Source organism: Pristiophorus japonicus, chromosome 11 (genome assembly GCF_044704955.1).
Source record: "Pristiophorus japonicus isolate sPriJap1 chromosome 11, sPriJap1.hap1, whole genome shotgun sequence".
Classification (NCBI taxonomy): Eukaryota; Metazoa; Chordata; class Chondrichthyes; family Pristiophoridae; genus Pristiophorus; species Pristiophorus japonicus.
The window spans coordinates 5,891,439-5,918,145 of NC_091987.1; the positions used below are offsets into that span (position 1 = coordinate 5,891,439).

At 47.8% G+C, this 26,707-nt stretch overlaps 1 protein-coding gene across 1 annotated transcript in view; it reads left to right on the forward strand.

Annotated features, from left to right (window-relative positions):
• cyyr1 (cysteine/tyrosine-rich 1) overlaps positions 1-12,714 on the forward strand; it is an 88,537-nt gene extending 75,823 nt beyond the window's left edge. The window contains exons 3-4 of the mRNA XM_070892859.1: positions 10,398-10,555; positions 12,569-12,714. Coding sequence (XP_070748960.1) covers positions 10,398-10,555; positions 12,569-12,714 — 304 coding nt within the window. The remainder of the gene's footprint in view (positions 1-10,397; positions 10,556-12,568) is intronic.
• Positions 12,715-26,707: the final 13,993 nt, after the last annotated feature.

A 26,707-nucleotide genomic window follows, 5' to 3' on the forward strand; every position in this document is an offset into this window, starting at 1 on the left:
CCCACAGAATCAGAGGAGGCATGGGGGAATCCCCCGAATATAGACTCGGTGGTGGAGGATGTTCCAGCTGGCCCACATGGAACTGTGTATCCTCCTCCGTCTCCAGCCCCCAGCTCGACTGGCTCCAGGATCAGCGGCTCGACCTCTTCCTCTTCCTCTTCCTCTTCCTCTTCCTCTTCGTCTTCATCATCTCTGGCAGGAGTGAAGTCGGGAGAGGGCTGGGTGATGCCAGAGGTGGAGGCAGTGGGTCTGTCGTCTGGTCTCTCTGCGGAAGTCTGGTTTGAATCGCCCGAGTCTGGAAGTACAAAAGAACATTTAAAAATGCTTGGCACCAGGAGAGGGGTCAGGGTTACATGAGTACATGGGTACAGTGATGTAGCGCAGTCTTACTTAAATGTCCACCGCTGCTGCATTACTGCATTACATATCGCAGACAGACAATACATATATGCATTGTGTTACATGTCCCCAACATTGCAGTACATCACATGATGCCTACATTACAGTTACAGTCACATTACATGACATTACACGACCGCAACACAGACTGGGTATTGTATTGAACTGACCTGCTGTGTGAGTGAGTCAGTTCCAACACCGGTGGTGGCACGGATGCTATCCCCGACCAACGACAGGGCACTGATCTCTATCTCCATCAATGGCTCTTGCGTTGTGGGTCCTCTCCCCGTACGCCGCTGACTGGCTGCTATTGCAGATGTCTTCTTCTGCAGCAAGTGGAGTAAATGAAAGTAAAAATCTTCAATCCATTTAACATCGCAGACACACACACACACACACACACACACACACATAGGGCCACACACAGGGTCACACACACACACACACATAGGGCCACACACAGGGTCACACACACACACACACATAGGGCCAAACACAGGGTCACACACACACACACACATAGGGCCACACACAGGGTCACACACACACACACACATAGGGCCACACACAGGGTCACACACACACACACACAAAGGACCACACACAGGGTCACACACACACATGCATCAAAACACTACATTGATCCTTCTTGTCATTGCCTGAAAGCACAAATACATCGCCGTAACCTTAAGATAAATAATATTCGGTGTGACACTGAACCTACATTTACATGGTACATGGCACATGGGGGGGGGGGCATAAATAAAATCATTACTTACTCTTGCTCCCCTCACCAGGTCGTTCCACCCCTCACGATACCTTTCCCCGGTGTGTACCATGGTACTTGTGGAGGTCACAGCCTCCCCGATCTCGTCCCATATTCTGTTGTACTCCTTTGGTGGGGGGCTTTCCTCGACCACCCTTTGTTAGGTCAGAGTATCTCTCTGTAATATTCTCCAGCAGGGCAGGTAGCTCCGTCTCATCGAGGCGGGCGCCCTCAACCTCCCATCCTTCTCGATGTTCCTGTGCTTTTGAGGATTTCCATTATATTTATATTTTTAAAAAAATCTGCGCATGCGCAGTGCAGTGCCACACTGTCCATCGACAAGAAAGTCGATCTGGATCGACTATAATGCGACATACCGCCTGCTGCACACTGCTCGCATACCGCCATAAAAAATCCACCAAAATTGTGCTCTTCGGTCTTGGCGGTTTGAAACGACGCACCGCTGGCATCCCGCCGAGAAATGGGTGGACCTTATGTCCTGATCAATTTCGGGCACATAGATACAATACAACAGAGAAAATCCCCTTTTGTAGCATCTAGTCTGTAAAGTTTCCATGAGATAGTTAAGGAAGGATGATGGTTGATATGGTGATGCCATTAATGCAATAACACAACACTGATAAGTTGGAGATGTGTACAAGACCACTCAGTTCACAGTGCTTTTGGGGTGAATGCAAAATGAAACAATGAAAGCACTTCACAAACTGATGAATATGACTGTGATTCTTCCAATTCAGCAGGACTGTAAAGAGAATGGCACAGTGCAAACAGCTGCTCCCCATTCCCATCACATTCATCTGTCAACATTACTTCTGTATTGTGTAAACAGGAAGGAACCCTGTGTAGTGTATGGGGAAAGAGTCAGACTGAACACTGTGAGCTCAAAGTAAAGTGTGACCTTAGTCATTTATTGCAGGTCTCCAGAGTGCCTCTCCAACCTGTGAAGCCTCCTTAAATACCTCTGCTCCCAAGGGATTATGGGATCCCTTGGGACTCTAGGGGATGAGCCCTCTGGTGGCTGTACAGAGTAAATGCAAGTTTACATCTATAACAATACTCCCCCCACCCCCCGCCAAAGTCAATAGTGTAACTATTTACAATGTGAGTCGATCTGGGGCCCTTCTTGCCCTGGTTGATCGTCTCGGTGTGAAAGCTGGTGTTGTTGAATCATTTGTTGGGCCCTCGCAGGGCTGCTGTGCAGCTGGCGTTGCTGGGCTGCCTGTTGTGTTGGGCCCTGCTGGGCTGCCTTGGATGATGGGTTCTGCTTCGTGGTCAACCGTGGTGTCGGTTGCCACTGATGTGTATGTTGGGGGATCAAAAAAGGTAGGGTCCAAGGTGGGTTGCTCAGGAATCTGAGTTTGATTTGGTCCAAGTGTTTCCATTTGAAAGTTTGACCCGAAATACCCTGCTCCCTTCTTTGGCCACGACAGTGCCGGGAATACAAATACAAGATCATTGATTTCAATCTCGTGTGACACATTTGCGCTATCATGGTATGTACTTTGTTGAAGCCGCCTGTTCATGTAGATCAGGGCGAACTAACGAGAGCCTTGTCTTAAATGCTCTTTTCATGAGCAGTTCAGCAAGTGGGATCCCAGTGAGTGAGTGAGGTCTCGTGCGGTAGCTAAGCAGGACTCGGGATAGGCGAGTCTGCAGTGAGCCTTCAGTTACCCTCTTCAAGCCTTGCTTGATGGTTTGCACTGCTCTCTCTGCCTGACCATTAGACGCTAGTTTAAACGTGGCAGATGTGACATGTTTGATCCCGTTATGGGTCATGAATTCTTTGAACTCAGCACTGGTAAAACATGGCCCGTTGTCGCTCACCAGGACATCGGGTAAGCCGTGATTGGCAAACATGGCCCGCAGGCTTTCAGTAGTGGCAGCGGACGTGCTAGCCGACATTATCTCACATTCAATCCACTTGGAGTACGCGTCGACAACCACAAGGAATATTTTACCCAAGAACGGGCCTGCATAGTCGACGTGTACCCTAGACCACGGTTTGGAGGGCCAAGACCATAAACTTAGTGGCGCCTCCCTGGATGCATTGCTTAACTGCGAGCATGTATTACATCTGTGAACGCAGGACTCTAAGTCCGCATCGATACCGGGCTATCGCTTTCATCATTATGATGCCTGGGTGAGTACTGTGGAGGTCACTGATGAAGGTGTCTCTGCCCTTCTTGGGGGCTACTACTTGATTGCCCCACAGAAGGCAGTCTGCCTGTATAGACATCTTTGCGCCGCTGGAACGGCTTTATCTCTTCCTGCATTTCCACTGGGACACTGGACCAGCTCCCGTGAAGCACACAGATTTTGACTAGAGACAATAAGGGGTCCTGGCCGGGCAGTGAAGGGTGATTGCTCACTCTCAATTGCTTCCATAACCATGGCTAGATCTGCGGGCTGCACCATTACCGCCCCCGTGGTGGGCAATGGCAGCCTACTGAGAGCATCGGGGCAGTTTTCTGTGCCTGGCCTGTGGCAGATGGCGTAGTTGTATGCGGACAACGTGAGCGCCCATCTCTGGATGCGAGCCGATACATTGGTATTTATCCCTTTACTCTCTGAGAACAGGGATATTAAGTGGCTTATGGTCAGTTTCCAATTCGAATTTTAGCCCAAACATGTATTGATGCATTTTCTTTACCCCATAGACACACGATAACGCTTCTTTCTCAATCATGCTGTAGGCTCTCTCAGCTTTAGACAGACTCCTGGATGCATAAGCAACCGGTTGCAGTTTCCCGAAATCATTGGCTTGTTGCAATACACAACCAACGCCATATGACGACGCATCACATGCTAGTACCAAACGCTTACATGGATCATACAACACAAGCAATTTGTTTGAGCATAACAATTTTCTTGCTTTTATAAAGGCATTTCCTTGGCGTTTGCCCCCAAACCCATTCACCCCCTTTTCGTAGTAAGACATGCAGTGGTTCTAGCAATGTGCTGAGACCTGGTGAGAAGTTACCAAAGTAGTTCAAGAGTCCCAGAAACGACTGCAGCTCCGTCACGTTCTGTGGCCTCGGTGCGTTCTCGATTGTCTCCGTCTTCACGTTGGTGGGCCTGATGCTGTCCGCCGCAATCCTCCTTCCCAAGAACTCCATTTCAGGCGCCAGGAAAACGCACTTCGAGCGTTTTAACCTGAGCCCCATGCGGTTGAGTCGACTAACAACCTCCTGCAGGTTCTGCAGATGCTCGACTGTGTTCCGACCTGTGACCAAGATGTTGTCCTGGAAGACCACGGTGTGCGGGACTGACTTCAGTAAACTTTCTATGTTTCTCTGGAATATCGCTGCTGATCGGATTCTAAACGGGCATCTGTTATAAACAAAAAGACCTTTGTGCGTGTTGATGTAGTTGAGGGCCTTCGATGATTCCTCCAGTTCCTGCGTCATGTAGGCTGAAGTCAGTTCCAGCTTCGTGAACGTCTTTCCTCCCGCCAGCATCGCAAAGAGGCCGCAGCCTCTGTAGTGGGTATTGGTCCTGCAGGGAGAAACGATTGATAGTTACTTTGTAATCACCACAGATTCTGATGGTGCTGCCTCCCTTGAGGACTGGGACGATAGAACTGGCCCACTCGTTGAACTCGATCGGTGAAATGATGCCCTCTCTTTGCAGCTGGTCTAGCTCGATCTCTACCCTTTCTCTCATCATGTACGGTACTGCTCTCGCCTTGTGATGGATGGGTCGCGCCCCCGGAATTAGGTCGTTCTGCAATTTTGCTCCTTGGAATTTCCCGATGTCTGGTTCAAACAGCGAAGGAAATTTGTTTAAGACCTGGGCACACAAAGTGTCATCAGTGGGCGATAGCACTCGGATGTAATCCCAATTCCAGCGTATCTTTCCCAGCCAGCTCCTGCCGAGCAGCGTGGGACCATCGCGCGGTAGCTTGTGCACCGCTCCATCGTAGGAGACCTTTACGGTTGCACTGCCGATTACAGGAATCAGTTCTTTCATGTAAGTTCTTAGTTTCATGTGAACTGGAGTTAAGACTGGCCTTGAGGCCTTGTTGCACCACAACCTTTCGAAAGTCTTTTTGCCCATGATGGACTGGCTCACACCCGTGTCCAGCTCCATTGACACCGGGAGTCCATTTAGTTCAACATTCAGCATTATCGGGGGACAATTTGTGGTGAATATGTGCACCCCATGTACCTCTGCCTCCTCGACCTGAGGCTCTGGTTCATCGTAATTCTCCGTGGAGCTGTCCTCCTCTGCAACATGGTGGTTTGCAGATTTAACAGGCTTTGCAGCACACCTGAACATTCGTTGGGGGTGTCCCATTGTTCCACAGCCCTTGCAAAAGTATTCTTTGAATCAGCATGAATGGAAACGATGATCACCCCCGCAGCGCCAACAAGGTGTTAATGGCCTTGCATTCATCACCCTTGATGGTGGACTCTGAGACATCTGCGGACGTGTAGCTGCAGGTATGCATGACCTGCCCTGTACGTTATGATTCAAAAACAATATCACTTTGTTCACAGTACTTGTAGCAGCACTTGTGTGCTGAGAGATTTGCTTCGTAGTGTCACGGGTGGCAATGAACGCCTGGGCTATCGCTATGGCCTTACTCAAGTTTGGGGTCTCTACAGTCAAAATTTTGCGAGGTATGGTTTCATGGCCAATGCCAAGTACGAAAAAGTCTCTGAGTATGTGCTCCAAATGTCCTTCAAATTCGCAATGTCCTGCAAGGCATCTTAGCTCGGTGACATAACTCGCCACTTCCTGGCCTTCAGACCTTTTGTCGGTGTAGAACCGGTACCTCGCCATCAGAACGCTTCCCTTTGGGTTCAAATGCTCTCGGACCAGTGTGCACAAATCGTCGTACGATTTCTCCGTGGGTTTTGCTGGAGTGAGCAGATTCTTCATGAGGCTATACGTTGGTGCCCCACAGACGGTGAGGAGGATCACCCTTCGTTTGGCAGCACTCTCTTCCCCATCTAGCTCGTTGGCCACGAAGTATTGGTCGAGTCGCTCCACAAAAGTTTCCCAATCTTTTCCCTCCGAAGATTTCTCCAGGATGCCCACTGTTCTCTGCACCTTTTAGGTTCGCTATCTGTATCTCGTCGCCAGTTGTAGTGTATGGAGAAAGAGTCAGACTGAACACTTTGAGTTTAAAGTAAAGTGTGACCTTAGTCTTTTATTGCAGGTCTCCAGAATGCCTCTCCAACCTGTGAAGCCTCCTTAAATACCTGTGCTCGCAAGGGATTATGGGATCACTTGGGACTCCAGGGGATGAGCCCTCTGGTGGCTGTACAGAGTAAATACAAGTTTACATATATAAAATCATGTGTGTGGGTTTCCCAAAGAGTCTCAGAGTAAATACGCTCACTTTACACGGGGTGCAACTGAAAATGCTCATCTGATCTGTTGTGTAAGGCAATGGTTTGTGTTTGTGAGAGAAATGATAACCTGGTACTAGGCCTCCTATATTGGTAAGACATGACCTTTTCCAGAAGCTATGTTGCATGTCTCTAATTATCAGTGTACTATTATACAGTGTCAGTTGTGGCTCTGTACTCGTCTCCGAGTCAGAAGGCTGAGAGATTAAGTCCCACTCCTGAAACCTGAACACAAAATCTAGGCTGACGCTCCAGTGCAGTACAAGGGAGTGTTGCACTGTTGGAAGTGCCGTCTTTTGGATAAACTGTGGCCCCGTCTGCCCTCAAGTGTATGTAAAAGGTCCCTTGGCACTATTTCGAAGCAGAACAGGTTAGTTCTTCCTGGTGTCCTAGCCAATATTTATCAGAGTAACTATTTGTACTAAGTCTCCCTTCTGCAGCCCCGAGCTCGGAGCAGCCCCACAACACCACGGTGCCTCCACTGCAGCTCCGAAGCCCGGGCAGCGGCGAGCCTCCGATGCATCTGGCCCCAAGAAGGCCGGCGGGCAGCCGGGAGCGGGACTGTGGTGGGGGTGGGGGGGTGGGGGAGGGGAGACTGTGGGGAGGAGAGAAAGAGCGAGACTGTAGGGGAGGGGGAAGAGAGAGACTGGGTGGGGGGAGAGAGAGAGAGAGAGACTGGGGGCGCGGTGGGGGGGGAAGAGAGACTGGAGCGGGGGGAGAGAGAAAGAGACTGAGGCAGGGGGACAGAGAGAGCGACTGTGGGGGGGATGGTGAAGAGAGAGAGACTTGGGGGGGGGGGGCGCGGAACTCGGGGGGAGGGGAGAGAGAGAGACGTGGGGGGGAAGAGAGAGAGGGTGATACTGGGGGAGAGAGAGAGAGAGAGACTGGGGGGCGGGAGAGAGAGAGAGAGGGAGAGACTGGGGGGCGGGAGAGAGAGAGAGAGCGAGAGACTGGGGGGCGGGAGAGAGAGAGAGAGGGAGAGACTGGGGGGGCGGGAGAGAGAGAGGGAGAGACTGGGGGGGCGGGAGAGAGAGAGAGGGAGAGACTGGGGGGGCAGGAGAGAGAGAGAGAGGGAGAGACTGGGGGGGCGGGAGAGAGAGAGAGGGAGAGACTGGGGGGGCGGGAGAGAGAGAGAGAGGGAGAGACTGGGGGGGCGGGAGAGAGAGAGAGAGGGAGAGACTGGGGGGGGCGGGAGAGAGAGAGAGAGCGAGAGACTGGGGGGCGGGAGAGAGAGAGAGAGGGAGAGACTGGGGGGCGGGAGAGAGAGAGGGAGAGAGAGAGACTGGGGCTGTCGCGGGGGGGGAAGAGAGAAACTGGGAATAGAGAGACTGGAGGGGGAGGGAGAGAGACTGGGGGAGAGAGAGAATGAACTGGGACGGGGGTGGGGGGAAGAGAGAGACTGGGGGAGAGGAAGAGCGAGCCTGGCCCGGGGGGGGGGAGGGGTGCGGCAGGGGGGAGTGAGAAACACGGGTCGGGGGCGGTGAAGATCGGAGGGGAGAGAGGGAACTCAGGGAAGAGGGATCACATTCTTACAACCCCTTATAAGGGACATCATTGGAGTGGATGAAATCCAGAATTCACAACACTGTTACTATTCACTTCATACCTAATAAACCTGTTAACAATCTGTACACAATGGCCCATCTATGGTGGTGTGGGGGGGGCGGGGGGGCTGGGGGAAGTAAGGTCATGCACTTGTGCTAGGATATGGCACTTTGGCTGGGGGAGGGATATGTCCTTTCTGACTTCTGAAGTCAAAATGAATCGTATTACAATGTGCAAAGTTAGGCTGGGAGGTTCCATTCACACGTTTCAGAGAAACTTCAAGGTGTGACTTATCCTCCAAGGGGACCCATCAGCAATAGGCCATGTGATAATAGAGAGCCAATCGGAGAAATGGCTGCAATTCAGTTAGTACAAGTAGATGCATCTAATATTTATCCCTCAACCAACATAATCAAAACTGATTATCTGGTCATTATCACATTGCTTTATGTAGGCAAATTGGCTGCGGGGTTTCCTAGATTACAACAGTAACGACACTTCAAAAGGCTGTAAAGCGCCTCGGGATATTCTGAAGTCGTGAAAGGTGCTATTTAAATGAAAGTGTCTTTTTCTTTCTTCTTTGCCAATTATCCCTTCTAACAACTTTCCTACAACTGATGTCAAGCAAAATACTGTCACCATCTATCAATTCTGATTAAGATCAAACCTTTTAGTTGGTGTGTGGTTAGTGTCTGGTCAAAATCCAGTCATTTTAAAGTTGGGGACAGGAGCTAAAGCACTGTGTGCAGTTCTGGTCACCGTATTATAGGAAGGACGTGATTGCATTAGAGAGGGTGCAGAGGAGATTTACTAGGGAGCTGCCTGGAATGGAGAATCTTAGTTATGAGGACAGATTGAATAGGCTGGGTTTGTTCTCATTAGAACAGAGGAGGTTGAGAGGAGACTTCATTAAGGTGTACAAAATATTGAGGGGCCTGGACATAGTGGATAGAAAGGGCCTATTTCCATTGCTGGAGGAGTCTATAACGAGGGGGCATATTTTTAAGGTGGTTGGTGGAAGGTTTAGAGGGGATTTGAGGTGGGTCTTCTTTATGCAGAGGGTTGTGGGGATCTGGAACTCGTTGCCTGGATGCAGAAACCCTCACCACTTTTAAGAGATGATTGGATGGGCACTTAAAGTGCAGTCACCTGCAGGGTTACAGACTGAGAGCTGGTAATTGGGATTAGACTGGATGACCTTTTGTTCGATGGCGCATATGTAATGGTAAGTACTGCAGGGAATAGAATACGGCCAGGGTGATCTCCTGGACTAGTGTCGATCGCCTGGATGGGTCAGAGAGGAATTTTCCCAGATTTTTTTCTCCCTAAATTGGCCTGAGTTTTTGACTGGTTTTTGCCTCTCCCAGGAGATCCCATGGCTCCAGTTGGGGTGGAGTGTGGAATGTTTCGGTATGAGGGGTGTTGCAGTTGTGTGAGGCGGACTGGTTGGGCTGGGTACTCTTTGCCTTTCCGTCATAGTTCATGGGTTTGTGTGTGGCCTTTAGGGCTGCTGACCGGGGGTCGTGCGGCTCTTTGTCGTCCAGCGCGGACGCGGTGGGCCGAGATGGCCTCCTTCTGCGTTGTAAATTTCTATGTTTCTAAACATGTTTAAGACTTAGTTAGTGAAAACAAGTTGACCTGGACAGAGAGTCCATATATTAACCTTTTACTGGTAAACTGTAGCAATTTCCTTACTACCTCAACAGATGGTCAAAGGTCCTTTTACTCAGGAAGAGTAGGATTGAAACTGGCACAAATTATTTTTTCTCTTTGATATTTTTCCCTATTCTCTCTTCTTGTTGCTGGTAGGATACAGTTCCATAGGGTGTAGCAGTCAAGGTGGTCATACTTTAACTTTGAGCTGGTCAATGTTATTCAACCATGTAAGGCATTGCAGTCCTCTCCTTGTCCACCTCCACACATGCACTCTGCAGCAGAAGGTCATGAGATAGTAATCAGGGGTGAGGATTTTAACTGATTTTAGCCTTTCTAGATTAGGAGCACTTGACATCTATAGTAGCACTCCTGCTACAGCCCCAGCTGAGATCAACTAATTTGGCACAAACTAGGAATCTTCTGATTCCATATAATTTAGTACTACACCTCACAGTGCAATTGCCCAATAAGCTGTTGGGGGAACTTTTGAATGAATTTTAACAAGCTAGCCAAATGAGGAAATTTGTAAAACTGTATTAGAACAAAAATATTAACCAATATTTTTGTTAAAGATCCAACAGTTTGATATTTATTGATGCAAATGAGTTTACAATTATGTCTCCATATTATGGTAACTACTCTTTCTTTTACAGAGGCACAGCAATAGCAGGTGTCGTATTTGGGATTGTCTTTCTCATGGGAGTAGTTGCTGGAATAGCCATTTGTATCTGCATGTGTATCAAAAACAGTGGGAGCACACGTGTGGGCGTGATACAGGCATCTCATATTAATACCATCAGTCGATTCACTGGTAAGAAACAAAGCAGAAGTAGAGCTTGGCTTGAACAGTCAGTTATTGGGCCTGAGCTCTTTATCAATCCAACTCTTTCTGAATTACTGCCTTTCTGTCTCTCCATATTACACCACCACTCCCTTTATATTTAACCTCTCTTCATCTATCCTTTTCTATTTGGAATTTAGTCATTACTTGGTGAAAATAGAGCAGGACCATCTAGTTTGCCTTCTACCATCCTAACAGTCACATGATTCAACAATAATGAAGTTGTTGACTAATCAATCTCTTATCAGTTAGTCTGCAACAGACCCAGAGGAAAACCCTAGTGATGGAGAGCTTTAGAGGTCCTAAGTCACTTTTCCTCCCAACCATTTACCAAATGTTATGCCCCAAATTACTCATATACTGTATCCCAAAATATTACTTTGTGAAAGAAATATATCTAATTTACCTCTCAATGTCTAGATCCCCATCTCGCTAGTCATCTCTCATTTGTCCATCCTTCTATTTTGTCTTCTATTACAGTATCTCTTCATTTATTCATGTTGAATTTCTAACCTAACAAATCTTATGAGTGATATGTGTGATCAATAAGAATGACACAGAGTATAAACCTATTTAAATATGTGATGCTGAGTTTATCATTAAGAGTGATATATATCAAAATAGAATAAATATTTTAACAAAAATAAGCCGACTGTAACTTACAGACAGGGATATTCAAGTAGACCGGTATATCTATGGCTCACCCCTAGGGAGAGGCCAGATTGGTAAGAAAAGGATAGAACAGCAGAAAATGGCTGGCTTTCTTTTAATTTTTAAATACTTTTGACACTGAAATATGACTTTTGATCTATGACAGATGCACACGAGACATGAAACTTTTTTGCAAGGTTTAAAAATGAGTTTTTATTTGGTTTTTTTAATAGGTTTTCCTATTTGTCCCTAAGAGATCAGATGACCTGCTCTTAGGCTTGAACCACAAATGTTATGTAACCAGCTCCTTCCTGGGTTGACTACTCCTCCAATTGCCCTCTCCAATGTCTCTACTTCCAGGAAGCATTTGGCCGCAAAAGTAGTGGCCTCCAACAGTAGCCCAGCTATTCCCGAGTGGGGAATTGTGGACCCAAACCCTCATCCTATCATTCTGTGCCATAGCACGTTAATGTTCTGATGCACCTTACTACCCCAAATCAGCTTTATTATTTCCATTCCTCTTCTGAAGGTGATGACATGCTCAAGTCTGGTTCCATGGACATCAGACACATCTGGGAGCCCTCCCAGGTGGCCAATCTATGTGTAAGCCTAGACAGTGAAAGTCGGGAGCATATTTGATCATAGGGGGGGAAATCACAGCTAAGGATGATCCTGTACTTAATTGACACCCACACACCTGTACTTTCCAGCAGGGATGGCGATCAGGAGGAAAAACCCTAAATGATTTTCACCCTCTCTTGTGTCCAAGGGTGCTAAAGCTAATTGTAGCAACCCTTTTGCAGTATCAGCTGAGGTCAGCTATGTTAGTACAGGCCAGGGATTGAACCGGGGACGATACCTTATTTATTTATAGGTAATTATCCCCGTTTCATGTGGACAATGCATGGCCATGTAGCTGAGACACTGTCCTGTAGCACGTGTGGCAGAAACATAGATGTCATTATAAGCTCAAGAATAAGCACAGCTTTCAATTGTCAACTAAGTAATATAATTCTATGAAACCTTCATTCCTTCTTGCCATCTGGATAACTGTGGAACTGTCAGCAACAAAAAATTCTCTCACATCAGGAATGCATGAAAAATCATGTCCTAGTTATTCAATTATAGTAATTCTGCTGGCTATCGGTGAGAAGGTGAGATAAAACGTTGTGTGTGGGTGGGTGCTATCTAATGATTTATTAATTCATTTTTTTTGCTGTAGACAATGTTTGAGAGTAGACTGACTTATGTTTCAATATTCCTGCCGCCTCCTGTGAATTTCGATGGCTGCCTCTTCAGTTCATTTGTTTTATTTCTCATTTTTCTTTTCAGTCCCTCCTCCTCCTCCTCCTCTGCCTTACAGCTACGACTATGAGATGGATTGTCCTGCAGAACCCCCACCCCCTTACACACCCACGCCTCAAGCTTCCTTGCAGAATACACCACCCCCACCTTACCCGGGCTGCTCAAGAAAATAAATTCTCACTCCATGTTATTAAATGCAAAAAATTGGGATACTGATTGTAACTACATTTCTCTAATAATAAATGAGAGCGGACAGTGCCCCAGGCTGCAATAAGAAAAGCACCATCGTCCCTCTGATTTATTCTGTGCTCCGACAGTAATTACATCCTCAGCTCTTTAGGCAATTTTCTTCCCTGTGATGCTATCGACTAGAAAGAATGGAATCATTTTGTTTTTTTAGATAAGTTATTAGAATTAATGCTGTACACATACAACAGTGAATTATGGATCTGCTGATTTCTTCAACAACATCCAGACTTTTAACTGACAGATCCCAGCGACCATAAGGGAGAGGAACTACTGAGAATCAGTATGTGAAACGAGATGAAGGGACTCATTTCCACAAATGTAAAGATGAACAGGATGTTGGACTAAAATAAAACAGACTGATATTTATAAAAGGTTTTGAGTAAATCGGTTTACTTTTTTACACGTTTATTGTCTTTATCAACAAAGCTGCAAGAAAAAAAATTTAAATATTATCCTAGAACAACAACAAAGCTCATATACAGAAAAACTTAAATATGATCCCACGATAACAATTGGGCCTATGTACATAGAAACATGAATATTATCAAATGATAGTAATAGGGCCTATTTACAGAGAAACAAAAGTATTATCCCAGGACAGTAACAAAGCCTGTGCAGATAGGAACATGAATATTATCCCATGATATGTTGGGATCCACCCACAGTGAAATATGATTAATGCAGAATACTAATGGGTATTGCATATAAAGTAACAGACATTATCTGCATGAAACATGAATATTAGGGAATGTCAATTAATTGTTAATAACGTCGCCATTAATAATTCATTAATGATTAATTTTCAACACATATTAATTGGGTTTCAAAAATATTACCAAGGAACTAACATGTTCATTGTTTTCTAACTTTGCTCTTGGAACAGTATAACACCACATGAATGATTCCCACCTAACCTTTATCTTGTCTTTTCAAATTTACCTGACATTGAACCTGACTGTGGTGCCTTTCCTTGTCACTACTGCTGCCCAACCATTCAACTCTTGGTGGCTGGGCAGCAGGTGCCAAGAAAAAAATGATGTCAACCTAGAAGGGAGTAATAGCACATGCCACATGATGTTGGGTGGCTGAGGAGGGGGGAGCGTTCCTGGTCAGGTGGTCAGAAAGATGCCAGGTTAGGGTTGGGATGGGTAGGGCAGAGAGTCATCTCTGAAAAAGAGAAGAGCTAAAAATAAAATTAAAAAACTTGCATTTCTATACTAACGTTTCATGACCTCAGGTTGTTCCAAAGCACTTTACAGCCACTGAAGTACTGTTGTAATGTAGGAAATATGGCAGCCAATTTTCACACCACAAACAACAGTGAAATAAATAACCAGATCATCTGTTTTAGGTGTTGGTTGAGGGATAAATGTTGACCAGGACACCAGGCAAACACTCCTTCGCCTCTTCTTTGAATAGTGCTGAGGGATATTTTACTTTCACCTGAGAGGGTGGTCAGCGTCTCAGTCAATGTCTCATCCAAATAACGGCACCTGTGACAGTGCAGCACTCCCTCAATACTGCACAGAAATTCCAGCCTAGATTATGTGCTCAAGTCTCGGGAATGGGGCTTAAACCCACAATCTTCTGAATCAGAGGTGAGCATGCTACCACTGAGCCAAGGTTGACACTTGTAAATAAAAAACAAAAATAGAAAATGAAAAAAATGAACACCTTAAGTGGCTTTGTGTGATTTGATTGGTCTGTGGCATCATGTGGCTAATGTGGACCAATATTCAAACAGAAAGCAATCGAAAAAAAGGAAAGGTTAAGCATCATGGAGCAAAGCACTAAAAGTGAAGGCCTTGTAAATAGGAATTTTACTTTTTAACCTTCTGATAGTTCATTAGATAGAAAAACGATTACGTATATATGGTACAATATCACAGAAGTACATCTAGTCTGCTGTACCACCTGCATGTTAAACATGCCTTCACATCTGAAAATAACATTTCTGGCAGTTCTTTGCTGCAGGCAACAACAATACAACAAATGAAACCCATCAGTTTTGACAGAGTATTCATTTAGAAATTCAAGATCGCTGAAAGTCCATGAATCAAGCAAAGCACGAGAAAAAAGCCAATGCTATTTCAAAATGGATAGCTACTGACTGCAGACCTATTAACATTCCACGTGATTATAGGACTTAGAGATGTAACATCTTCCAATCAATCGTATACCTTGCCTTCCGGAGGAACCATCATGTCACATAGAGACGATATATATAACAAAAAAACGACATAGTCGATCCTACAGAAGAACACGTCAGCCATGCCTTTGACTGGTGATTACTGGACAGAACTGAGCAATCATGGTTGTCTTGGAATCACTGCATACCTGATTGATGCTTGGGCACTCTTCCACTGACAGTAAAGCATACCGAGACACTATGCTGAAGCATTTGCAGAGTGTTTCTTGGATGTTGCGAAAGAGTAGGATACACAAGATAAGGTAACAACAATTGATACTGATAAAACACACAATAACATAACACCAGCCAATCTTTTGCCCTTTTAGCACATGCGATGTAGCGATCAATCACATTCACGTTTAATGATGTCGGGTTCGTTATTATGATTAAGAGGTTACTGACAAAATGTCGGAAACTAGTGGGCTATTTCAAGCATAGTCCAGCTGATAGTGCAGCACTAGAAGCACAACAGGCTGTGGAATGGACAGAAACAAGAATCTCTTCTACAAGATGTCTCAACTAGATGGAACTCCATACTGCAGATGGTTCAGCGGTTGCAGATTCGCTATCACCGCCACGTTAGTTCTTCAGAAGCACAATCTAGCAGTACCCACTGCTGCTGAATTTGACAAAAATCAAAACGTTGTAAGCCCTACTAAAGCTCAGCAGGTCAAGCTCCTTGGGGTGGAAAGATGTGTGTTTCCTGCTCTCAGCCGATGACCCAGTGTATGTTGTTCAGTTTACGAACTCACTGCAGACTTAACTAAACACAAAGTGACAATCTCACGTGGCTAAAGATAGCGACGCAAGGCTTAAAAATCTGAACAGCCTTCCAAAAATCTGAGACGGCTGAGGTGTGGAAGTTGATTCTTACCTTACTATTGTCTTATGTCTCACAAGATCAGTCCTGGTGCACAAACTACAGAAGCTGAATTACTGAAAAAGAAAATGAATCTCTTCTAAGGATCTTAGAATCTAATTCAAAGGATGGAAACAAAGGAGAAAGTTATCCACATTGGATCGTTACTCAGCATGAAAGATTGTACTCTGGGGTGATGGTCGAAACATGTTGAAAGTTTAGCAAAGCTGGCACGTAATTGCTTAGCAACGCCAGCGATAACTGTGCCATGTGAACAACCTTTCTCACTTTCAGATCAGATTGCAAGTAAGAAGCGAACAGCATTAACTAGCAAAAACATAAACAAACTTATCTCTCTAAACAATTGGTTAAATGGCAGCAAGCAATAGGACTGAAGTTTTTTAGACTCATGACCTGCGTTGCATTTTTTTCTTACGATTAACTATGTAAATAAAGTCTACCAATGTTCACATTAAATTTGCACTTTCAGAGATGATGACTAAGGTTTTTGATGTTCAGTTATGAACGGTTTTGATAGTTCAGTTTATGAACATTTCTATATAATTCTGTGTTAATAAATATGAAACTTTAAAGACAGACCAACTGTATAAATCCAGAAATAGGGAAATAATGTTTCTGCTGATTTGTTTTTTGGGTGATAATAATAGCATCAGTAATAAAAACAAATTTGAAATGTATGAGTAATTGTATCAATTAAATACGCAATTAAAAGTAAGATTAACTGAGATTAAACATTTTAATTCTGAGTTTTTTTTAATCGCTTGACAGCCCTAATATTATCTCATGATAGTAAGTGGGCCTGTGACAGCAGAGCATGAATATTATCCCAGTATCTGTGCAAAAATAAACATGTGTATTACCCTAAGTTAGTAACAAAGACTGTGCACACAGAGAAGCATGAATGTTATTCCAGGCTAGTAGCAGCACCAGTGTACAGAGAAACATGAATGTTATCCAAGGATAGTAATAAGGCCTGTGTTCGCAGAAATGTGGATATTATTCAGGATAATACACAGAAATATGAATATTATTCTTGATAGTAACAGGACCTGTGTAATGAGAAAGAAAAGCCTGATAATAACAGAGCTAAATATCACCACACCCGTCATTGTCCTAAACCTTTTTCCGATACTAAGGTTAAGGGGAGTATTATTTTGAAGTACACTTAATTATTCATGTCCTGGATGTTTAATGACTTAACCAAGTGCTGTTTATGGTCAAACTCCCTCCAGATATATATAATTCACACTATTAAACACGTGTTTTAGAATTGGAAGCATGTTATTTCAATCATTTATCATTTTATGTGGAAGCACTAGTTGTGTGCATTGTATTCATCTTTGGTAAATCTTTAATCGCATGAAGATAGGTGACACCAGTTGGGGAAAAGGCAATTTTCTCCACTCTTTGCTTTCAGTGCTCGGGATAAGATATTCAGAGGCAGAGTAAAGCACCCCTTGTCTGCATTAAGAATACACCTTCACCCTCAATTTAGAAGAGTACGTGCACTTTGTGACCGTTACACTTTAATTTCCCGTGTCAACCATCCTTCTGGCCTCTCATTTAGAGAGGCTGCTAATTTAATGTTAACAATAAAAACTTGTATTTATATAATGCCTTTAATGTAGTAAAATGTCCCAAGGCATTTCAGAGGAGCGTTTTAAAATAAAATTTGACACCGAGCCACATAGGGAGATGTTAAGGCAGAAAGAGGTAGGTTTTAAGGAGCATCTTAAAGGAGGAAAGAGAGGTAGAAAGGCGGAGAGGTTTAGGCAGGGAGTTCCAGAGCTTAGGGCCCAGGCAGCTGAAGGCACAGCAAATAATGGTGGAGCGATGGAAATTGGCACAAGAGGCCAGAATTAGAGGAGCGCAGATATCTCAGCGGGTTGTGGGGATGGAGGAGATTAAAGAGATAGGGAGGGGTGATACCATGGAGGGATTTGAAAACAAGGATGAGAATTTTTTAATCGAGGCATTGCTTAACCAGGAGCCAAGGTAGATCAGCGAGCACAGGGGTGATGGGTGAGTTAGGGCACAAGCTGCAGAGTTTTGAATGACCTCATGTTTACTGAGGATAGAATGTGGGAGGCCAGCCAGGAGTGCATTGGATCAGTCAAGTCCAGAGGTAACAAAGGCATGGATAAGGATTTCAACAGCAGGTGAGCTAAGGCAGGTGATAACTGGATAGTTTTATGGTGTGAATTTAAACCCATGTGAACTAGACTGAAATTAACCAAAAATATATTCCATTTAGGATGCTTACAGCCAGCAAAGAGAGAGAAACTTTGATCCCATCAATTTGAGCCACGTTCAAACTATTTTTTAAATGTGTTCTTGGGACATGGGTGAAACAAATAAGGCTGCATTCATTGCCTATCCCGAGTTGCCCTGAGAAGGTGCTGGTGGGTTTTCTCCTCGAACTGCTGCAGTCATTGTAGTGATGGTTCTACCAAAATTGGTAGGGAGGAAATGTCAGTACTCTTTCTCGTCTCAAATCATTCAATGAGCTTTAAACTTTTCATTTATACCCCACTGTAAATGCTTGTGGTTTATTTGAACCACTCTCAAGAACTGCAGCATATGTAAAGCTTTATTCAAAATGTATGCTTCCTTCTCTGAGCTCCTGATGTATATGTATCCATCCCAATTCTGACTACACTTTACACACATCATTTCAATCCTTACTAGCGGGCACAATACTTACGAGCATTGATGCATTGCTGTAGGCAAACCAGAGCACCTAGTGAATCAGGAAGTCAGCAAGTACTAATCAGTGATTTGACTAAAGACCAAGTGGGGAATTTTAAGCCCCAACCTCTTGCTGGAAAGCCATCAACGTTTACGAATGTAATTGACACTTCTGGACAGGCGGCTAAGCTGATGGCCTAAAGCCAATGTGATTCTAATTTAAATATGCTAATCGTGCTCTGTGACATAATTGGGCCCTGACAACGATTTCAACTTTAGCCTGAGTGTGGAAGCTGGCACATGAAGGCCAGCATGGAGAAAGGTCCTCCAGGTAAGTTAATTTATTTTCTTTTTTCGGACATTGGGGAGCATAAGGAATGATAAAAGCTCCACGGGAAAAGTGATCCATCTGAGTGTCATGGTACATCAGTCATTGAAAGGTGGCATGCAGGTACAGCAGGCGGTGAAGATGGCAAACGGTATGTTGGCCTTCATAGCTAAAGGATTTGAGTATAGGAGTAGGGATGTCTTACTGCAGTTGTACAGGGCCTTGGTGAGGCCTCACCTGGAATATTGTGTTCAATTTTGGTCTCCTAATCTGAGGAAGGACGTTCTTGCTATTGAGGGAGTGCAGCGAAGGTTCACCAGACTGATTCCCGGGATGGCAGAACTGACATATGAGGAGAGACTGGATCGACTGGGCCTGTATTCACTGGAGTTTAGAAGGATGAGAAGGGATCTCATAGAAACATATAAAATTCTGACGGGACTGGACAGGTTAGATGCAGGAAGAATGTTCCCGATGTTGGGGAAGTCCAGAACCAGGGTACACAGTCTAAGGATAAGGGGTAAGCCATTTAGGACTGAGATGAGGAGAAATTCTTCACTCAGAAAGTTGTTAACCTGTGGAATTCCCTACTGCAGAGAGTTGTTGATGCCAGTTCGTTGGATATATTCAAGAGGGAGTTAGATACGGCCCTTATGGCTAAAGGGATCAAAGGGTATGGAGAGAAAGCAGGAAAGGGATACTGAGATGAATGATCAGCCATGATCATATTGAATAGTGGTGCAGGCTCGAAGGGCCAAATGGCCTACTCCTGCACCTATTTTCTATGTTTCTATCTAAAGAGATTAAGGATAGCATCAGATTAAAAGAAGAGCTTTAGAAACCAGCAAAGGATGACCAAAAAACTGATTAAAAGGGAGAAAATAGAAATTGAGGGTAAACTAGCAAGAAATATAAAAACAGACTGTAAGAGCTTCTACAAGTATGTAAAAAGGAAGAGAGTAGCTAAAGTATGTGTTGGTTCCGTAGAGGCTGAGGCAGGTGAAATTATAATGGGGAATAAGGAAATGGCAGAAACTTTAAACAAATATTTTGTATCTATCTTCACAGTAGAAGACGCAAAAAGCATACCAAAAATAATGGGGCACCAAGGGGCTAATAAGAGTGAGCATCGGGGGGGAGAAACCCACCAAGGGGAAGGTGTGTGAGATCCACACCGGCTCTGAGAAGAGAGAGTGGAGGCAAGAAAGGAATTGGCAGGCAGCCAGAGAGGTGGTTTGCTTCAGGTGTGGGAAGACAGGGCACATGAGGAGGGAATGCCGGGCTCCGAGGCAGGAAAAGAGAGGTCCACAGGCCCCAACCTCAGCCCCAGTCCCCGCGGCCGCAAGCCCTCCCAAACTAGCTGTGCCCAGCCCTGCCGCCCCACTCGAGGGTCTCCTCGCGGCTCTGCAGGCACTCCTTACCCCGACTGGGAAGATCTCAGCCCTGACCGGGGGAGAAGTCCCTCAGGCCCAGACCAACACCCCCCCAATGACTAGACCCCGAGGAACCCGTGTACCTCTGCCCGGTCACCTATGATGCGTAGAACAGACCACGTGTCATGATGGGGGTTGAGGGGGTCCGTGGGGAGTATCTGCTGGACACAGGGGCTTCGTGCACCCTGGTTCATGTAGATGACCCGACCACCTCACCCCTATCCAGTGAGATCCCCGACTGCCTAACCAGCTTCACTGGAGAAGAACGCGAGGGTTTCTTCTCCAAACCACTGCAGATACACATAGGCACTCTCCACACCATGTGGAAGTGTGTCCTTCTGCCGTGGGAGGGAGTGGGTAAAGGCACCCTAGGGGCAGATTTCCTCAGCGGCCAGAAAATTCTGGTCGACCTGAGGAACCACTGTCTGTGGGGCACAGCTGACACCGGGGAGGGGGAAGGTACAACAGTCATCCAGGGGAAGCAGGGGAAGGGTTCCCTCTGCACTGTAAAGCCGAAGGAGGGATAAGACCTTGGCGCTCTGATAGACGGCACCCCGATGACCTATCAGGCCTTTGTGTGGGCCAACCTGGCGGCATTTGCCAGGCATAAGCACGACTGTGGACGGGTAAGTGGGGTCGAGGTCAGAGTAGATGGGGACCCCATGTCTAAGCCCCAGAAGCAGTATAATTTTCACAGGGAGGTTGAGGCAGACCTAGAGGTCGCATTGGGATCTCTAGTCAGACAGGGAGTGTTGAGACCAATAGCCACACATGTGAACTCTCCACTTTGGCTGGTTAGGAAAACGTACAATTCTTGGAGGGCCACAGTGGACTACCGAGTCCTCAATAAAAATATCCCTGCCTGTGTGCCCACAGGGGCAGCCGTAGCCGACCTAGTCACAGCTATCCCCGCGTCCACAGCCGTCTTTACGGTGCTGGACATCTCGAATGGGTTCTGGTCCATCCCGCTGTGGTGGGAGGACCAGTACAAATTCGCCTTTACATTCAAAGGACAGCAGTATACCTGGAACTGTCTTCCCCAGGGCTTCCACAACAGTCCGAGCGTTTGTCATCAGTGTATGGCCAACTGCCTGAAAGAGTTGAGCAGACCCAGACAGCTAGTCCAGTATGTGGACCACCTGCTGCTATTCTCCGATTCGGAGGAAGAGCACGGTCCCCTGCTGGCAGAGCTGTTGGGACTGCTGCACGAGGAGGGTTTTAAAGTAAACCCTAAGAAGGCACAGATCGGCCAGACAAAGGTAAAATTCCTGGGGCTGACTGTGCGGGCAGGGGAGAGAGCCATCGCTGAGGCGAAGAGGAGGGCAGTTCAGGAGTTACTGGCTCCGACTACAGTTACAGGGGTGAGGTCGTTCCAGGGTCTGACCGGTTACTGCAGGGACTTCATTGAGGATTACGCAGCCATTGCAGCCCCCCTACTCCGGCTCCTGCACAAAGGCGTGGAGTGGGAGTGGGATGAGGACTGTGATGCAGCGTTTACCCGTCTCAAGGGAGCCCTGCAGAAAGCCCCAGCCCTGGGAGCGGTAGATGAGGGCGAGGAATTTTTCCTGGAGGTAGCAGCCAGTGGGGATAGCTTAAGTGCTGTGCTGATGTAACAGTGGCACGGCCAGCTGAGGCCGGTGGTCTACTCCTCCAGGGTCCTCACTGAGGGTGAGAGGGGTTACTCAAACTGTGAAAGGCATCTGCTGGCCACCCACTGGGCTGTGAAGTGGTCACAGATGTTTACAGGAGTGTCCCCAATCACCCTCCTCACTCATCACACCCCCACTCAGATGCTGCTGGATGGGAGAATTAAGGATGGGACAGTGAGCAGCGCACGCATTGCTCGCTGGACCCTCCTGCTCTCACAGATGGATTTGAGAGTAAAAGGGATGTGTGAGCCCCGACTGGCAGCTAACATGCTGTACCCCGGGAAAGCCCACCGTTGCTCCCTTGAGGGGGTCTGGGACGTGGACATAGGGCTCCGGGCGGGGATCCATCCCCACGGCCGGGAGATCTATGTTGACGGGTCCAGCACAGTGGTGGCGGGGGAAAGGCTCACAGGGTGCGGGATTTATGATCCCCGGGCAGGCATTGCCAGGGCCACAAAGCTCCCAGCCACCATGAGCGCCCAGCATGTTGAACTGTCGACAGTCATGTAGGTAGTCACCCACCCCGACGAATTCCCACGGCCCTTTACCATCTGTTCAGATAGTATGCTCACCTGCAATGCCTGCACGGAGTACCTAGCCATCTGGTCCCGTCGCGGGTATACATCTGCAGACGGTAAGCCCCTGGCCATAAAACCCCTCCTGCAGCACATCATGCAGGCAGTAGGGGCCGGGGCAGATATTTGCATTCACAAAGTAAAGGCCCATTACAAACATGAGCCCAGGGCTGCAGGGAACCAAAAGGCAGATCAACTTGCCAAAGAGGGAGCGCGAACGGGAACCAAGTGGAACCTGCTCGAGGCAGGCCGCATAGCAGCTATCCGAGGTGGACAGGGGACACAAGGGAGCGCAGGGGTGGCTTTGGCCCGGGACCTCCAGCAGGTACAGGCGCGAGATCCCGTCCTCAAGTCTGTCATGGACAAGCTGACTGCGGGAGAAAAGGTCGAAGGACCGTACGGAGGCACAGGCCTCCATGTTAGGGAGAAGATGTTGTTTAAAGGAGAGCAGTGGATAGTGCCCCAGCAGCACCAGAGGGAGTTCCTTCAGCTGGCCCACGCAGGCCCTGGAGCGGGACACCCCGGACCGGAGGTCACCTGGCAACGGGTGGAACAGGTCGCGTGGTGGCCCCAGCTCCGGGAAGACACTCGTGAATTTTGCGCGAACTGTCTCGTCTGTGCAACCAATAATTCAGATCCCCAGAAAAGAAAGGTGTCTCGAGGACACGCAAGGAGGGTAGAGGGACCATGGTAATCGATACAAATCGATTACATAGGGGCTCTACCTGTGGCTAAGGGAGGGTACCGGTACTGCCTGGTTTTGGTGGACACGTTCACAAAGTGGGTTGAAGCCTTCCCTTGCCGAACAGCCACAGCAGCGGGGACTGGAGGTGTTCTCCAGGTGGGGACTTCCACAGTACGTGGAGTCCGACCGGGGGAGCCACTTCACGGGACAGGTCATGCAGGCAACCCTGAAGGTGCTGGGGATTGAGGGGAAGTGGCTCATCGCCTACAACCCCCAGTCCTCGGGGCTAGTGGAGCGTATGAATAGGACCTTGAAAGAAAAACTCAGGAAGGAGACTGGGGACTCCCCGCAGAGGTGGGTGGAGAGGTTGCCCCTGGTTTTGATGGGGATCCGGGCCAGCCAGTCGAAAAGCACGGGGTATTCCCCATCCGAGCTCATGTCTGGAAGAGCCATGCGAACCCCCACCCATGTACTTGCCCCGGTCCTGACGGAAGCTCAGGTAATCGAGGTGAATAGGGACCGCTTTACCAAGAGTCTGTGGGAGCACCTCAAGCAGATTCACTGGCAGGCGGCCACTAACATGGGGAAGCAACATCAGACCAACCGATTGCTGCTGGAACCGAGCAAACACCACGAGTGGCAGGTGGGGAACCAGGTCATGGTCCGCAACTTTGCCAGGGTGGGAGTCTTTGAGCCACTATACATGGGGCCTTACAGCATTGTCGACAAGGCAAGCCCCATGGTATACGCGGTCAAGGTGCCCCGCCGGGTTAAATGGTTTCACATTAACCAATGTAAACTGTTTAACCCCAACAAGGCAAAACCTCGTGGGAAAGGGCAGCCCGGAGGGATAATCCCGACGGGAAGCCCAGGCCCCCAGCCCACCACTGCTGCCCCATCGATCCCACCACAAGGAGCAGTGAGTTGCTTCACAGGTACAAACTACCCACAGATTTGGGACCCACAGGCAGGGGGATTCCCACCTTACATATGGGGGGAGGACTCACCTCCACCCGTTAGGAGATCCGCTCGGACTCCGCAGCCAAGGGTGCCTCCATCCCTAGCAGCCTGTTTTACTTTCCCGAGCGGTACGAGGGGAAAAGGGCCGCGCAGGGCAGGCAGCCAGTCACTGGACGTGACCTCGCAGCCAAGGTCTCCTGACGGGGAAGGGGCTGTACCGGAGACAGGGGCCGAACACAGTGAGGAGCCTGTCGGGGATAGCCTAGCTTTTGGTGCAGACAGCCCAGAGCCTGCAGGAGAGAGGGTGACAGCGGGTCCCAGTAGTGAGTGGTCCCTGGAAGAACTGAAGAAACGCTGTGAGAGTATCAGCTGCGAGTGGTTTCGGGTGGAACCCTTGTACAACCCAAAGCCCCCAGAGGATACGGGAGTCCCCGGCAGTGAGGAGCCTGCCGGGGGAATTTTCGTTGCTCCCGAGGGCAGTGAGCCATCCCTGGAGGGGGTGAGGGGCTGTACCAGCTCGGGGGACACCTTGGCAGGGGAGACAGAGGGGCCGCGGAGGTCGGTCCGGCCCAAGAGGCCAAAGGAGAGGTGGTCTCCCCCCTACATTCCCCCGCATAAAAGGAAAACCAAGGAGCGTCCCAGGGATTAGCACAGCCACCCGGGAAGGGTGGCAAGCCGGTTATAGGAGAGCAGTAGGTGTGTACAGATATATATAAAGTTTTCTCTAGTGTAGTGGGGCTCAGGTGGCCTCTGCAATACAGGGAGTATAACAGTGAGGCTTTTGAACCAATAGGATAGGGAGCCTGGATTTATTTTTTTCTCGCTCACTTCCTCTTTTGTGTAAGGTTTGTTTGTTGTTTCAAGTGTTTATTAGTTGAAACCCCTTGACTTCCACAGTAAAATTGCAGTTTGCGGTCAGACCGATAGGCACACACAGTTTAAGCCCGTGCAGGGGTACTGTGAGGTGTAGACAGAGTGGGAAATGGGGGAGGAATGAGCCAGGGGGCTCAGAGTTTTTGAACCAAATGAGGTTTTGTCTTTCAGAAGAGGAACCAGAGATGAGGAAAATCCTACTCCTGTGCACTTACATCAGAATGTGCATCGGCTACTGGGGAGAGACTGAAGAAGCCATTATTTTTGGATGTTCAGGGGGGGCAGGCATCGACTGTCACCACAGGAGAAGGGACACCAGGGGTAGAGGGGACCACAATATATACCCACAGGGGAAGGTGGCCAGGGTGGCTGGGGTCCAATTCCACTAGATACTCCAGCCACCCCGGGGTCACGAATGGGGTAGCATCAGTCTCCTGCCCCAGCATTGAGGTGACCACATCCCGGGTTAGGGTAGTGCTTGGGAAGAGGGTTCGCCTGACCTGTAAGGGGCACATCCCGGTGGGAAGGTGGTGGTGGCTCAGGAAGCTGAGCAAGGACATGGGAAACCCGACAGCAGATTGGGAGAGACTGGACAACAGCACCTACCGGACCATCACGGGCACCCAGGGGGGATTGAGTGTGTGTTGGGATAAATGGTGGGAGGCGGAGTTAGGAGTGTGTGTGTGCATGTGGGGATCAGAGAAGATATACCCGGCAGGCATCTCCATAGTGTTCTCCCGACAGTGGCGGGATGAAGGGGAGGGGATGGGATGGGACGGAAGCATGGTCGCATGCATAGTAAGCCACCCCAGCTCCATCCACGCCACCGAGTTAAGCGCACATCCCAGACAGTCCCTGCCCACAGCCCCGACCGAACCAACTGACACGGACAGATGCCTTACCACCACCCAGGGACCAGAGAACGGTTTGGTTTTGGTTCCCAAGGACAAGCTGCTATACCAGGGGGTCCACTACACCGTGGCCTCCGTCATCCTAAACCTTACCGAGGTTCACCTACCTGAGTGGTGCCCAAAAGAGACAGAACGCCTCTACCAGGCTCTCCTTCGAGAAATGTTCAGGACATTCTACGAGCTCGATTTTGGCTATTTGAATACGACTTTGCTGTACTGTCTACAACCCAAAGACAACATCAAAGCGAAAAGACACAGAAGAGGGATCTGGAATGATGTTTTTACCGGTTTCAACACCGGGGCATCAATGATTAATAGCATGGACAATTATGTAGCACATTTTGGATACCACATTCCATTTTTACCAGAGCACCTGACAGATCTGTTCAAAGCAGCACAAAAATCCCAGAAACATTATTTCACCATACAACAAAAAAAACAGTAAAATTGGGAGCCCAGATAGCTGACTTAAATCCAAGGCCCTGGTGGGATTGGGGGTTGGACGTAGAGGTCCCGGCCTGGGACTGCATCCTCTCTCACGCCCTGGTCGTGGCACAGCTGATCACCGGAGCCGATTTACTGGCGATCCGCTGCCAGCTTCGGAGAAAGGGCCGTCGTTTAAAAATTGAGAAAGCTGTGCGGGAGGCCAAGTCAAAGGCCGAACGAAAAGGGAGGGCGAGCAAAGCCTATGCAGTATGACGGGACTGATTGTACGAGCCGAATGTATTGCACTGTAAAGAAAAG